Source organism: Carassius gibelio, chromosome B5, assembly GCF_023724105.1.
Source record: "Carassius gibelio isolate Cgi1373 ecotype wild population from Czech Republic chromosome B5, carGib1.2-hapl.c, whole genome shotgun sequence".
NCBI lineage: Eukaryota > Metazoa > Chordata > Actinopteri > Cypriniformes > Cyprinidae > Carassius > Carassius gibelio.
In genome coordinates, this window is record NC_068400.1 from 36,688,158 (window position 1) to 36,702,789 (window position 14,632).

The following is a 14,632-nucleotide window of genomic DNA, read 5'->3' on the forward strand; positions in this document are numbered from 1 at the left end:
ATAAAAAATTCATTAATCATCTTGAAGTGCATATGAGCTGTTAAGTAAACTGCTGAATGCTTTAACAAGCAAAGCACAAACAGACATTAATCTTCACATAAGCTGAGTTATATGGTGTCCAAGTAAAACACAAGTTTCAGGTTGCAAGGAGTTTTGCTGATCCGAATGAAATACTCCTGTGCTACATATCGGGTGAACATTGCATTCTGCCTACTAGTACAATGTTATCTTGATACATACTGTATACTGCAGAAAAAGTCCAAAATTCCACCTTTTTAATTTTGTTAGAGCACCATTTAGAGGAAGAAGTGAATATAGCATTTAATACAAAGTGCTAGCCATATTACAATACACCACAAGAGGGTGCAATATAAAATATCTTAGGCATCCCATATATTGTTTTTCTTTGCCAAATAATGCATGTTTATTATGCTACATTGCATACATCCATGATTTTTACATCCATAAAATTAGCTGATATGGTCCCTCAAAAAACAGAGGATAACACTATGTTAGCACCATTGACAGACAACAAATGAAAGACATTCCACAATGAAAAAACTACGAAATTATGAAATCCCTGTCTTAAAAAAGTAATTTTAATGCTAATGAATATTCCCGTATGAATGGTTGGAAAGGATCAGACTGCTTGTGATGTTTCCAGTCAGCTTCAATAGAGTTAGCATAAATAATTCATAAAGATTGTCCACTATCAGAAGAAAAAATCCAAAACAAGACTAAAATGTAAGACTTTTCACAGGTTCAGTGTTTATGAACCGCTGATCTGAACAGGTAGGCTTAAGGTTACTGGGAATATTCAAAGTTTTCTTACACTGCAATTCATCATGTAACAATATATAATTTCTGGAAATACTTTTGGACATTGATAAAAAATATTGTAAGGCTCTTTATATCTTTCTAATGTATTGGTTGTTTCCACTACAAACCCATGGAAGTACTTAAATCATAACCAATAATATCTATAAGCAGAAGTCATCAGCTTAGTTTTCCAAATGCCAAAGTATATAGCTGATATGCATGACACTAAAAAAGGAAACAGGCCTTTATTTTTCTGTAGATTTGTGTAATATAATATTCTTTTAGAAGACCCATCTGAGAAAAGTCCTACGCCTAAACCACAAGTCCTGTCAAGTTAAAAAAGATCAAATAAAAAGTGCACCGGAGTTCCTTTCATGTCTGAAGTGAGCTCAGTTGAGAGTTAACCCCAATTTCATCTTCAACACCAGCAGCAAACAGAGAAAGAATGAGGTTTCAGAGTTGCTACTGGCTCAGCGGCGAGAGGGAATATCAGTCTGTAAATCTCAGCCAAAGAGCTGTTTTCAGAGTCAGTTCCTTTCTCAAATCTGAGTTCTCAGTTTTAAAAAAGGGGATGTTTAGTCTTGTGATACGGTAGAGGACTGTGCTGGCTATGTGGTGACACTGAGCATAGTAGAAAGAGTACCATGGAATTACGGCTGAGAGATGAAAGGTCCTCTAGAGAGGTGTAGTGGATCAGGGCTCTTGATGATCTCACTGGTTGGCCGCAGTTTTTTGACTGTTCTGCAGCGCTCCTCTTTTACCTATGGGTCACCTGGTTGTTGATCAGGCCAGGAAAGGTGTCTTCTGTCTCTGCACTGAAGGAGCCCCCTAAAAGAGACACAGAATCAAAGTGATGTTCGATATACTGCAATACCAGGGTACTATACTTTACAAACATTTGCATTATTTAAGGTGTTTGCAAGATTTTCAATGTTTTTGAATGAAAATCTCCAATCATTTATTTGATAAAAATAAAAGTACAGTAAAAATACAGTAAAACCAGTAATGTTGTGAAATATTATTACAATTCAAATAACTCTGTTCTATTTGAATACATTTTAAAATGTAATTTATTCCTGTGGTGGCAAAAGCTGAATTTTTACCAGCCATTACCTCGTCTTCAGTGTCACATGATTCAAATATGACTGATTTCTTATTATTATCAAAGTTAAAGACAGCCAAATTCCCAAAATATTTAAAATTGGTAAATGTACATTTGCATCAAAAAAAAAAAAAAAAAAAAAAAACAAGTTTAAAAATAATACAATTGGTATAATACTATGCTTAATATAGTATTTAAATAGTAAAAATAGTAAAAAATTAAATAAAAAAATAGTATTAAAAAGTATTATATAGTATTTAATATAGTATTTACTTTCTGGTAGTTAAACCTTACAGGAAATACTTAGAATCATATCCAAAATTAATCCTGCATGTCGAAAAAGTAATTTTCATAAGACAACGTGAAGAGGCATAAGTCATAAATGTCTGTTTACCTATATGGCAATTATACATCCATATCCGGTGACCATCATATCGACATCTGCATTTGACAATGTTATTGGTGTAATCCGACTCAGCAACCTCATAATTGGGGTTAATTACGATCTGTCAGAAAGAGTGAATACAGTCTGTAAAAACAATTCATCACAATGTCCATTTCCAAGAACCAGGGTAATATGATTCAAAAGAATTTCTCTGGCACTAAAACGACTACCACTTTGGAAATGGCATTATTACCTGGAATATGTAGTCTCCCGGTTTAACATCTGTAATGTCCACCCACTGGCAGTCAATATCATGTCTGTATGTATCCCAGCAGCCCACTGTGATCCCCTGCTCACCAAAGTTTGCACACTCATACCTCTTTTCAATTCCTAATAAAGTTAACAATACAAAGGGCATATCGTCACACTACTGTAATGTAATACCAAATTCAATCCCAAAAATACACAGTTAAGAGTGAGGTGAAATTCTTTTCAGTTGTGAACTACAAAAACTGCTACATTCTTTCATACCTTCATCACATTCTGAGTCCTCCAGACAAAAGCTTGCTTTGTGTCCCTCTGCCACCTTGGTGCCATTGCTGCTAAGTAGGTCATAGTGGGTGAATACTTCCATGCTATGATAGTGCCTGTAACAGTAAAAAAAAAAAAAAGTATTTATATATATATATATATATATATATATATATATATATATATATATATATATATATATATATATATATACACACACACACACACACACACACACACACACACATTATGGTTTTGAATGAACTCTTATGCTCACAAAGGCTGCATTTATTTGATCAAGAATACAGTTTACTGTCTAATAATATATTTCAAAATGTAATTTACTTCTGTGATGCTGAATTTTCAGTAGCCTGAATTTACTCTAGTCTTTAGTGCCACATGATGCTCTAGAAATCAAATGAAAATGGTTTCAGTTATCAGTTATCTGACCCATCACCTGTGGCAGTCATGCCAAACCCAGGTCTCTCTGGAGGCTTTGGGTCTGAAGTCAGATTGGCCATTGTTGTGGATCTGGGAGGAGAACCGGAGGAGCCGGCGATAGGAGTTGGATGGGGTGGAACTGGAAGTGGAGCCCAGGCAGTTCTCCTCATAGGCGCACTGTAACATGAACATAGGACGGTCCTCTAAGTATGTGGTCTGCTCCACCACCTGGGGGTTGAGCACTAGATCTGGGGCAGCTGCAGGGATCATAAAAAAACACTGAGCTGAAGTTTTAAAGCAGATGTTGAATGTGTAGCCTACACATTGACCCCAAACGTTGCATCTTCAATTCATTTTGCAAAGCATCCCATACCAAAAACGTGTTTCCCTAATTTAGTACGAATGCTGAAAGGCTATATGTATATAATACTATGTATAGTTAGTATTAGTGTTAATACAATGCAAACACATAACAGGCTTGTTTGTTATTTTTTAAAGTGACCAGAAGAGGTCAGTGTTTCTCCAGAAACTGTACATTAGTCACAAGAATTATACAGTCACCGAATCACTCTCAAAGTCAAGACAAATATACATATCAGTAACTGGATCTGAGTATTTGAATATGATCATAATGATAATAATCTTACTCTCAGAGCAGGAAACTCCAGCAGCAAAACGTCCTCCACCTTTAGGGCAGCTGAGATATTCTCCATGATGCAGACAGTGTGAGAGAGACATCTCTGTTCCTGCACACCTCACCCCACTCATTACCACTGAATCTGCATTCACTGACCCGGGCCAGATCCAGGTCTCCTATATAAACACATAATTACACCTCAGTACAAACATTCATCCAATCCACAGGGGAAATTAAAGGAAGTGCAGATACACTGAATATAAACACATTGTTTATCATTAGACAGATATATATATATATATATATATATATATATATATATATATATATATATATATATATATATATATATATATATATATATATATATATATATATATATATATATCAGTAAAGTGTTACTATCATTAACTTAATCTAAAATTACAACTAACTGTTGTAACTGAAATGAGAAATATAAAATCTTATAAAAACTTCAACTTTAGAAAATTAAGAAAAAAATGTTGTTTATAACTAAAATAAATTATTTTAAGTTGAAAAACTAAAGGTACTTAAACTAAAACTGAAGAAAAAAAGGCACACAGCAAAATTACAAAAACTAAAATTAAAATAAAAACCTAAACTCTAAAAATAAAAGGTGATTCAAAATGAATACTCAGTAATATATCTTTTACTGGTAATCTGACTTTGATTAAGATGATTGTGAATATCACAATCCAATGCTTTTTCGTGAAATTACTATCACGTCACTAGGCGTCGTTATAAGACTGGCAAGCAGAAAAAAATCCATTGGCCGAATGTACCCTTAAAAAGAAACAGATGTTAAAAAATAAAATCTGAGGGAAAAGGTCAACAATAGTAGACGGGACATAACCACAAGATGGCGCTATTGCATCTCAACCCCATCAAAACCTAAGCGTCTTCTTTGTTCTAATGGAGAAAAGTCCTCCGCACCCAAGACCTAGCTTAGCAAATCAGTGAAAAAGTCAAAAAGCTAAATAGTACCCATAGGAGAGTTAAACTCAATATCCAGGATGATAAAATATTCTCTTTGATATTATGTTTTACAGGAAGTTACTTAAAATTCCAAGTCATGAGCCTATCTGTTTCCTATCAAACCATTTCATTTTTTAAAAGAAACTCTTTTTTCTTTTAAAATAAATGGCTATTGTTTAACCATTTCCAGTCATGAATCACTCAACACCAGCAACATCGTCACCAGCAAACCTCTCCTTCATTTTCCAACCCTGCGGCAGTCAATGTTTCGTTCTTGCTTATCATCTATTTAAGATCCATTTGATGAAGAGATATAATTTCCTCTTGGAACAAAGAGTGTCTACCTCTCTTAAGTGCTTCCCAGGTGTAACAGTTTATCTTTAACACTGTCAAACCAGAAGGGAGAAATGCTTTCTTTTGGCAATGGTAAACACAGGCATCTATAACTGTCAGAAAGCATGTATTTAAGAAGGTTAAGTTTAGAATGTCTTAAACAGCTGGTTGTTCTACTAATTTCCCTTGTTCTAATTTCCATCAGAACCATCATTCTCACAAGCAGAGCTGTGCATAACGGATCAAAGCAACGTGAAAACACATCATTCTCTAACAGAACTGGGATTCATTTCAGACTTCAGCGATACAAGTACACAAGTTTTCTTGCAGTAATTCATTTGTCCCAGGCTGTAAAAAGAAAGAATTTCATCTTGGACGTGGTACAAGTCAGTAGAGAGAGAGAGTTCACTGCTGGGAGAAACACTGAAAAACAGTTTCTTTATGGACATATTTGACAAACAGAATCAGGGGACATTCTTTAGAAGGTACACTGGTCGGCTATGTTTATAAAATCCCATCTGTGGATAGACAGAAGTGATGTCATTAGACTAGACAACGTGCCTGAGGAATGGAACGCTGTGATTTATTATTTACAACCAGCAGGAACAGTTAATGTGTACAAAAGGAATCAAGTTGACATAAGACGATCAATAAAGGCCCGAAACATTCCAGAACTGATATGATCTGCTTTTGATAAACCTACTTAGGATCTCTCAAGATTATTCAGAAATCACAGTAGGGCGACCATCAGCCCACACAGAGCTTTGATTTCACTTACAGTACAGCAGTCTTCCACCATCCCTGCTTATAAAAAAGAGCTGAATAGTAGTGTGGAGTTAGAATACCGTGAAGGTCCAACATCCAATTTACTAAGATCAAGGGATGATCTGGTAAGAGGGATAGACATGCCTTACCATAACCCGGGGTTAAACACAGTGTGATAACTCCTAATGTGAGACAAAATATCAATTTCTGATGAGGTTTTTGAGAGTAAAAATACCTGGAAAGCATGGCTTGCGAAGCCCAGGCCGAGCTGTCTGCAGACCACCATGGCCTCCATAGTGCCCCAGCCCTCACCACACACAGTCCCCCACACCAGAGAACCGTTGCGCTCCATGAGAACCTCCACACGGCCTTCAAAGGGGTTACGACCTCCGCTCAAACGCAGCTGCAGTAATGAAGAGCACAGTGGCTATGTTACACTATGACAGTAAAAATGCATTTCAATGTTTAGTCATTTAAAGGTACCACAGACGCAGTTCTTACCCTCTGTTGGAAGCCCATGGCAGGAACATTGCATCTGACGCCTGCGTCTTCCTCATGACTGCAGCCTTCAGAATCTTTGTCCATATTGAAGGAGCACTCAGTGACAGACTTCTCAAAGCCAGAACATTTAACTTCATTCATATGTACAGGGCCCATTCCTGGAAAATACATGTTTTCATACAGACACACCCATAAATCTGAAGTCTTAAAAACAAATAGTCATAATAACTTTTTAAAACTCAAACATTAAAGCATGTTTAAAAGGTATGACAAGAATCATAAAAACATAAACCATGCAATTTGTCAAAACCAAACACCTTTAACTGACATACAGTAGCATGGTGGGTGGGACTACTACAAAATAATGTATTAATTATTTAGGCCAGGGGTCTGAAAACCCCTAACACATGATGAACATATAAATACATGTATAAAACATATTCATAATATATTTTATATTTAATAAAAAAATTTACCCAATCCTAGTTCATAAACCCTTTAAAAACTGGCTTTTAAATCGCTTATATTTACTATTTTTACTATTTTGACTTTATTCTTACAAATATTTGAATCTTATATTGCTACAACTTTATTGCAATAATACCTGAAGCAAATGCACAGAAGTCAGAAAGTTTGTAATGTTCTGTCTAGAAACTTCTGATCAATTGAACTATATGCACCTTGTCCAAGTAGACCTCCAGAGAGCGCTTCTTTGGCACTCCCAAATCCAAGCTCACGGCACACCACAGTAGCTGCTACGAGATTCCAGTTGTCATCACAGATCGTGCCCCATTCTCCATTTTTCAACACCTCCACACGCCCCTCTCCAAATACAGCTCCACCTCTGAGGCGCACCAGGGGTTGCTGTAAAGGAAGAGGACGAGATTCCTCTAAGCAGGAGAGCCGAAATTCTTTGGTTATAACTAACAGAAGGAAATTCATATTTGAGAAGTTTCCAGAAACTCAGGCTGTTTTCAGGATTCTTTGATAAATAGTAAAAAAAAGAAAATAGAAATAATGAATTTAAGAAATTTTTTTTGGAATATTATAATAGTCATGTAATATTTCATCTTAAAATGTATTGTTCACCCAAAAATTACAATTCTATCATTAATTACTCACCCGCATGTCATTCCATAAGGCTTCAGAACAGAACTTCAGAACAGAAGTTATGATATTTTTGATTTAAAAAAATTTGCTTTGCAAAATTACACTCTCAGAAAGAAAGGTACAAAACTGTACCTTTTAAGGTACAAGTGGCCGTCGCTGGGGTGGTACCCTGAAGGGTACAATTTTGTACCTCTAGTCAGAGGTACAAAATTGTACCTTCTATCTTTGTACCATTTAAGGGGCAATTTTGTACCCCAAGGAACAATTTTGCAAAGAAGGCAAAAACAGTATACCTTATTAAAAGCATCCTCAGGATACTGTCTAACCATTTTGGTGTCTGTGTGCATGCATAAATAAATAAATACCTTGGCTAACAAATAGACAATTTTATTTAGAAATGTTCTTTTAAAAAGATTTCATTACATCTCACAACAGCAAGCATGTCAAGAAAAAACTAGCTATTCAATAAAAAACTCAGAAAAACTCAAACAAGTAAAACAGCCTTATTACACAGGCTACATCAAGTACTGCACATTTTGACGTTTGCAGCAGTTTGTCTTCAGCAAGTGTATCTAGTGCTAATAAATAACTTGTCATCAACGTGGTACGTGTCTAATGCCTTGTAATCAACCTCTTCACCTGGCAAGAGGATAGTCCATTCATTCTCACATTTCACACAGTATGAATAAAAATGACAACAAAAAGAAACCGGAATTAAAAGCTTGCCACACAATAACCAGTCTGTGTCTATGTTAAGAATGTTCTTAATCTGAAAAAACAATGGAACAGCTTCTGCATGCAGATGACCCACAGTAAACACATCTTTAACACAGTATTTGACATCATTAAGCACTACTTCTGTTACTCGTTGTTTGAAGTTGTTTGCCTTCAAAATTGACATGGCTATACTTCTTATTTGCTTTCACTGAATGCTGTAGAGCCACAGGCAAAGTTCGAAATGGTGTGCTCACAAAACATCCAGCAACTCTCTCATATTCCCCCAACATATTAACAGAAGACAATTCCCAACATTGTCTGTGTTGATGTCGATTACTTAAAGTGGATGAAATGTTAACAAAATGTCAACACGTGCTGGCAACCTGTTTAAAATATTGATGTTTTCCTTCAAATCTTAAACACCATAAAGAACGCAAAGATTTGCCTGGCAGATTTCGATCCCATCAACTTTGATGACTGCAGTGACTCTTCTTGTAAACACAGTTTTCCAGTCAGTGGTCTCCTGTACTTGAACAGTAGGATATGGTGAGGATGGTTCACTCTAAATGACAAAGCTCAAAACAGATTCTGTATCAGTAAAATTTTCTCAGCAGTTGACTTAACTGATGGAGAGAAAATTGACATGCATAAAGACTAAGATGATTAATATTCACTCATTTGCATTTTACCAAAATACAGTTTAAGGATTGCACAGAAATTTAAAACTATATACGCACCTCTCCAAGCACAATGAAATGTTCAAGTTTCTCTCTGAACAAGGCTGGCAACATGAGAAGTGCTGCTTTAAAATCAATTCCTGGAACATAAAATGTGATACACAAATATGTAAAAATCTATCAAAGGCAAGAATTTAATAGGCTTAATAAAGTGCTAAATAAAAGTTTAGGAGTCAATTACCAATATGGTCTTCAAAGGGAGATTCTTCTCTAGCTTCTTTGTGCAGCTTTGCTAGAGGGGATTTCCCTTGAGCACGCCGTAGCACGCTGGATGTAATGTGTCCAAAATGTTCTCGAAAATGGCGGCTCAGTTGAACACATTTATACAGGAAACCAATTTCTTGATAAAGCTGCAGTTAATTGAAAGACAAGCATAAGTAAATCAGAGAATTTTATACAGTTTTAGTGTGTTACATGTTAATGAGATTTTGTAATTTCATAATTATAATTTGCACACTAACCCCTGATGGACTCTTCAAGAATGGATATTTGTTGACGACATCTTCAACAGTCATACCACTAGTAATCTCCTGCCGCCTCCAGGCAAAGGTCCTCCTCATTCGATCTTCAACAATGTGAGTCTCTGGCTGTGTCCTTCTATATTGGTCCTGCAGGACTTTCACATGTCCCTCTATTGATGTAGCATCCTCTCCAACAGCATTAATCTCCTTGTGCATAGACAAAAACAAAACAGAGAATTTTATTTCTAGAGATGCACCGAAAATTCTGTGCTGAAAATTATTGGCCAAAAATGCTATTTTAATTTTTTGTCCAAAAGAGAAAAATGGCCAAAAATATGAGCTGAGCATGTACACAGGTTTCACTCTCTGTCTAGCTGCTGTCACCGAACAGTGTGATGCTCCACTCAATATTTTGCTCCATAAAAATGTATTCCACTTGTGTATCGCTCCAACGAAATAACACGCTGACAGGAAATTTCTGTGCATCTAGAATTTTTCTGTTTTGGCCAAGAACTTTTATTTTGGTGCATTCCTAGTTATTTCTAATTTTGGGCAGGAGAATAATGAAAATTTTTGCATCTTGTCACTTAAAGGGTTAGTTCTTCCAAAAATGAAAATTATGTCATTAATGACTCACCCTCATGTCGTTCCAAACCCGTGAGACCTCTGTTTATCTTCAGAACACAGTTTAAGATATTTTAGATTTAGTCCGAGAGCTCTCAGTCCCTCCATTGAAGCTGTGTGTACGGTATACTGTCCATGTCCAGAAAGGTAAGAAAAACATCAAAGTAGTCCATGTGACATTAGAGGGGCAGTTAGAATTTTTTGAAGCATCGAAAATACATTTTGGTCCAAAAATAACAAAAATTACGACTTTATTCAGCATTGTCTTCTCTTCCGGGTCCGTTGTGAGCGCGTTCACGCCGCTGTTGACGTGTTTTCTGGTGCACCCAGTAACAAAGAAAACAAGTCAGCAGCGTCATACGTCAACTGTCACAGCAGTCAGTCGCACTCACAACGGACACGAAAGAGAAGAGAATCCTGAATAAAGTTGTAGTTTTTGCTATTTTTGGACCAAAATGTATTTTCGATGCTTCAAAATATTCTAGCTGACCTTATGATGTCACATGGACTACTTTGATGATGTTTTTCTTACCTTTCTGGACGTGGACAGTATACCGTACATACATTTTCAATGGAGGCACTGAGAGCTCTCGGACTAAATCTAAAATATCTTAAACTGTGTTCTGAAGATGAACGGAGGTGTTACGAGTTTGGAACGACATGAGAGTGAGTCATTAATGACATAATTTTCATTTTTCGTTGAACTAACCCTTTAATTTGAGAACAATACACTGGTAACAAGTGTAAAAATATTAATATTATAAAAATATGCTCTCACCAAAGGCCTTGTAATTTCTTTGCAACTGCTTTCTTCAGGTTGCAGAGACTTTTTTTGAATGACCAAACTTCTGTTTAAGTCTTTTCACTTCTTCAACTTCAGCCAAAGGTGTCCGCTCAAATTTAAACTTGCGTTTCAGAGACATGTGCCAAGTGTGCTATAAAAACAGGAAAAAAAAAAGAAAAGTAGTTTCACAAAATAAACTCCATTAACCAAGAACCAAAAGTAGAACATTAAAAGGTAAACCAGCTACTTACATATCCATTGCCCTCTTTGTCTTTTAAAAAGGGATACCTCAGAGTCAGGGCCTTAGCCACTTGAACATACTCTTCTGTAGTTGGATACCTACAAAAATATTTTAAACACATTAGTGTAGCATTAAATGTTGTATAAAATGGAATGTAAGCAATTAAAACAGGTATAGGTAATGAGAAATACATTTTGTACTGAGCCATGATTTCATACAACGTTCTAATAATTTTGTTTCGGTCTGATGACGATAGTCTGCATTCTTTTCGGTCCAACTTGGCCTGAACATCAAATGGAAACTTCGGAACTTCAAAAAAAAGCAGGAAAAGCTGTTGATGGGCTGATATGACTATTGGCAAAAGAGAAAGTAATATTTAGACATTGCAGAGTTGCAGGTATACATAAAATAGCACAAATACAGTAAAGTAACGGTTTCAGTACTGAAAAGACAAATAATTACATTAACAAACAAAAACACTAACTTCAGAATTTTACCAAGTTTTATTTAAAATATGTGCCATACCTATTACTTGATCATCTTAGTTGTCAATTCATACACTGTGGTAACCTAATAAATAATTCTATAGTAAACATAAATAGTGATGCACCCTGGGCTGAGACTGTACACTCTCCATGTCAAAGCTTCTGTTATCTTATCTGCTCAAGTTGTATTTTCTGTTGATATTTTTGACAAAGAAAATGGCAGAAATTTTAGAGCACCTCTAATACATTGTTGCAGATGCAAGAAATTAATAAACTAAGCACTAGTAAAAGTACAGCAAAGCAAAATGTAGAGAAGCATGCATGGGAAATAACCTAGCTACTTTTAAGATTTGCTTTAAGAATAGCTCTCTGAAACAAATGAAATATTATTAAACAGCAATTACCTTGCTCCAGCTCTTGACTGGCTTTCTACAGGCACAGGTTCAAGATTCAATGTCACTGTCTCCTTCATCTGCTGAACAAATCGATGAAATTTTGCTTGTTTTTTTAAATGATCCCTCAAAGAGGAATGAAATCATTGACTCAGTCAGTCCGATGTCAACAGTCCCTCCATCCACATCATTGTCTATAACATAAAAAAGAAGAAAAGTATCATTTAATTACCCATCAAACTGAAGCATGTACTAAACCAGTGTTTTTGAAGCTTTTCCTATTAATGTTTATTGTTTAAGAAATCAAATACACTGCTGGATAAAAAATAAATAAATAAAATAATTGATATTCTATATATTAAGTATGAGTAAAAACACAATGCATTAGTCTCCAACCCTGCTCCTGGAGAGCTACTGTCCTGCAGATTTCAGCTCCAACCCCAATCAAACACACCTGAAGCAGCTAATCAAGGTGTTCAGGGCTAACGTTACTTGATAATTACAGACAGGTGTGTTGGAGCAGGGCTGGAACTGAAGTCTGCAGGACGGTAGCTCTCCAGGAGCAGGGTTGGAGATCCCTGCATTAGAGTGTTCAGCGCTTAATCCATGATGTTCACGTTCCCTCATTTGGGATATGAATAAAAAGACTGCAGAAAAATAAAATCTCTCCGTTAACACACGTTACCGAAAAAAAAAAAAAAAAAAAAAAACTAACGTTACGGGAGACGAATTTCATTTTAAAAGTGAGAGAGACACCTCCCCCACTTACAAACATCTGAAATTAACGTTACTGTCATGTTTGTAACGAATAAATATTCGCTCGGATGCTGTCCTTTTACTTAATTAATCAAGTTGCTTTGCTGTATCTAACGTTACACAAAATGTCTGTGTGATAAGGAGTGCGTTGGGCAACTCTCCTGCTGCCCATTACAAAATGTTGTCATACTCGCAAAGGCGGGAAAATTTGCCTCAAAATGTAAAACGTCAATCACTAAGTAGCTACTGTACAAATGGTAATATTGCAAATATATTCCGTAGTGGCCATAGGTATTATTATTTAAGCAACAAGGTATGAGAGGCGGATAAAAAAAAAAAAGATCACGGATATCACCGGGAAAATCCTCAAGTACACACTTCAAACTTTTAAAAAATGTAACAGCATAACGTTACTCACCTTCAAACTTTTTCCTCTCCTCTTCAGTGACTTCGATACCAAATTGTATTAACTCCTTTATTAATTTAGCTGTAGACATTCTAGTCAGCTCCATCCTGCAGGCCAACGAACCTTAACTTACACCAGCCAGTCTGACTCAAGCATTTTTAGCGGGCTAGAGCAGGGGAACATCAAGTTCAACAAAATTAACCGAACATGGCGTCCCACGTGTATAAATAAGATTATATAACATTATTCCACATTTACCTGAGAAATATTAACTCCAAAACAGACTCCGCGTTGAAAACCGTGCGAGGTTCCGTCAGAGCACGTCCGCATCAATCGCCTAAACTGAACGACTCGAGCCAAGCGAGGGAAATTTTCTTAAAGCGACATCAACGGTAACGTCTGCATAAGCAGGTTTTGAATATAATTACTTGAGTATAATTAAATCTTGACATTCCGCATTGTCCTTATTCCAAATGTCATTCACCGATTTAAAAATGTAATAATTCAAAGGTCAAAATGTAAAAGTTTTAAATTAATAAAAATACATTTAATAAAAAAAGCTTTTCTGACTACTATAATATTACAACAATAACAACAAAAAACCTTAACAGTTATTCAAAAGATTTAATTTAATAATTTCATTAGCTTTATGGGTTTTTTTTATTATATCTGTCTCATTTTACAGGTAGGGGACAAGTACACTGTTTGAAAATGTATTTTTTACATTTAAAGAAATGTAATATGTATTGATGTTATCATGAGTTGAGGCACATTAAAGTAATAAAACAAACAAAACAAAAAAACCACATAGGCCTACTCTAATTGGGGCTAAACTTAAAATAAATATATATATATATAAAAATAATAAGTAATTCCAAGGTACAAAAATGTACCTTTCACATCTGTATCTCAAAAGTTGTACCTTTATAACTCATTTTGGGACCATAATTGTACCCTTAAGGACCTACTGTGTACCTTTAAAGGTACCATTATATTTTTTGTTCCCCTAGGAACAAAATTGTACCTCCACAGTACCTTTTTTTCTGACAGTGTACTGTTGAACCACTGATGTCACATTGACTATTTTAACAATGTTCTTACTTCGTTTCTGGGTCTGGGAACATTTGAGTTACATTGTTGTCTATGGAGGGTCAGAAAGCTCTTGGATTTTAATCAAAAATATCTTAATCTGTGTTCTGAAGGTGAACAAAGGTCTCATGGGTTTGGAACAACACTAGGAGGAGTTATTAATGACAGAATTCCCATTTTTGTATGTACTATCCCTTTATCCATAAAATCAATGTATATGCTCTGCAGGAATTCTTTCAGGAATACACAAAAGGCGCCTAAATAGTGCAGATCTGCATCATGCTAATGAACTCACTGACCTCACTGAATGGTATGTAACG

The 14,632-nt window shown here is 35.7% G+C and overlaps 1 protein-coding gene and 1 long non-coding RNA gene across 4 annotated transcripts in view; both read right to left on the reverse strand.

Annotated features, from left to right (window-relative positions):
- Positions 1-258: 258 nt before the first annotated feature.
- The window catches only part of LOC127958015 (lysyl oxidase homolog 2B), a 28,779-nt gene continuing 14,405 nt past the window's right edge, over positions 259-14,632 (reverse strand). For both annotated transcript variants that reach the window (XM_052556793.1, XM_052556794.1), the window contains exons 6-14: positions 7,191-7,374; positions 6,511-6,668; positions 6,245-6,412; positions 3,926-4,091; positions 3,295-3,535; positions 2,838-2,953; positions 2,560-2,696; positions 2,316-2,427; positions 259-1,647 (exon numbers count right to left, since the gene is read on the reverse strand). In XM_052556793.1, the coding sequence (XP_052412753.1) occupies positions 1,577-1,647; positions 2,316-2,427; positions 2,560-2,696; positions 2,838-2,953; positions 3,295-3,535; positions 3,926-4,091; positions 6,245-6,412; positions 6,511-6,668; positions 7,191-7,374 (1,353 nt within the window). In that variant the 3' untranslated portion in view covers positions 259-1,576. The remainder of the gene's footprint in view (positions 1,648-2,315; positions 2,428-2,559; positions 2,697-2,837; positions 2,954-3,294; positions 3,536-3,925; positions 4,092-6,244; positions 6,413-6,510; positions 6,669-7,190; positions 7,375-14,632) is intronic.
- On the reverse strand, positions 7,943-14,505 carry LOC127958028 (uncharacterized). Of its 2 annotated transcripts, XR_008153931.1 has the most exons (10): positions 13,482-14,505; positions 13,236-13,389; positions 12,074-12,255; positions 11,376-11,535; positions 11,195-11,282; positions 10,938-11,094; positions 9,536-9,742; positions 9,256-9,424; positions 9,075-9,154; positions 7,943-8,899 (listed from the first exon to the last, which is right to left on the reverse strand). It is a non-coding gene; the product is annotated as an uncharacterized LOC127958028 (long non-coding RNA). The 2 variants fall into 2 exon arrangements; XR_008153930.1 differs by having other exon boundaries at positions 7,944-8,899; positions 13,236-14,504.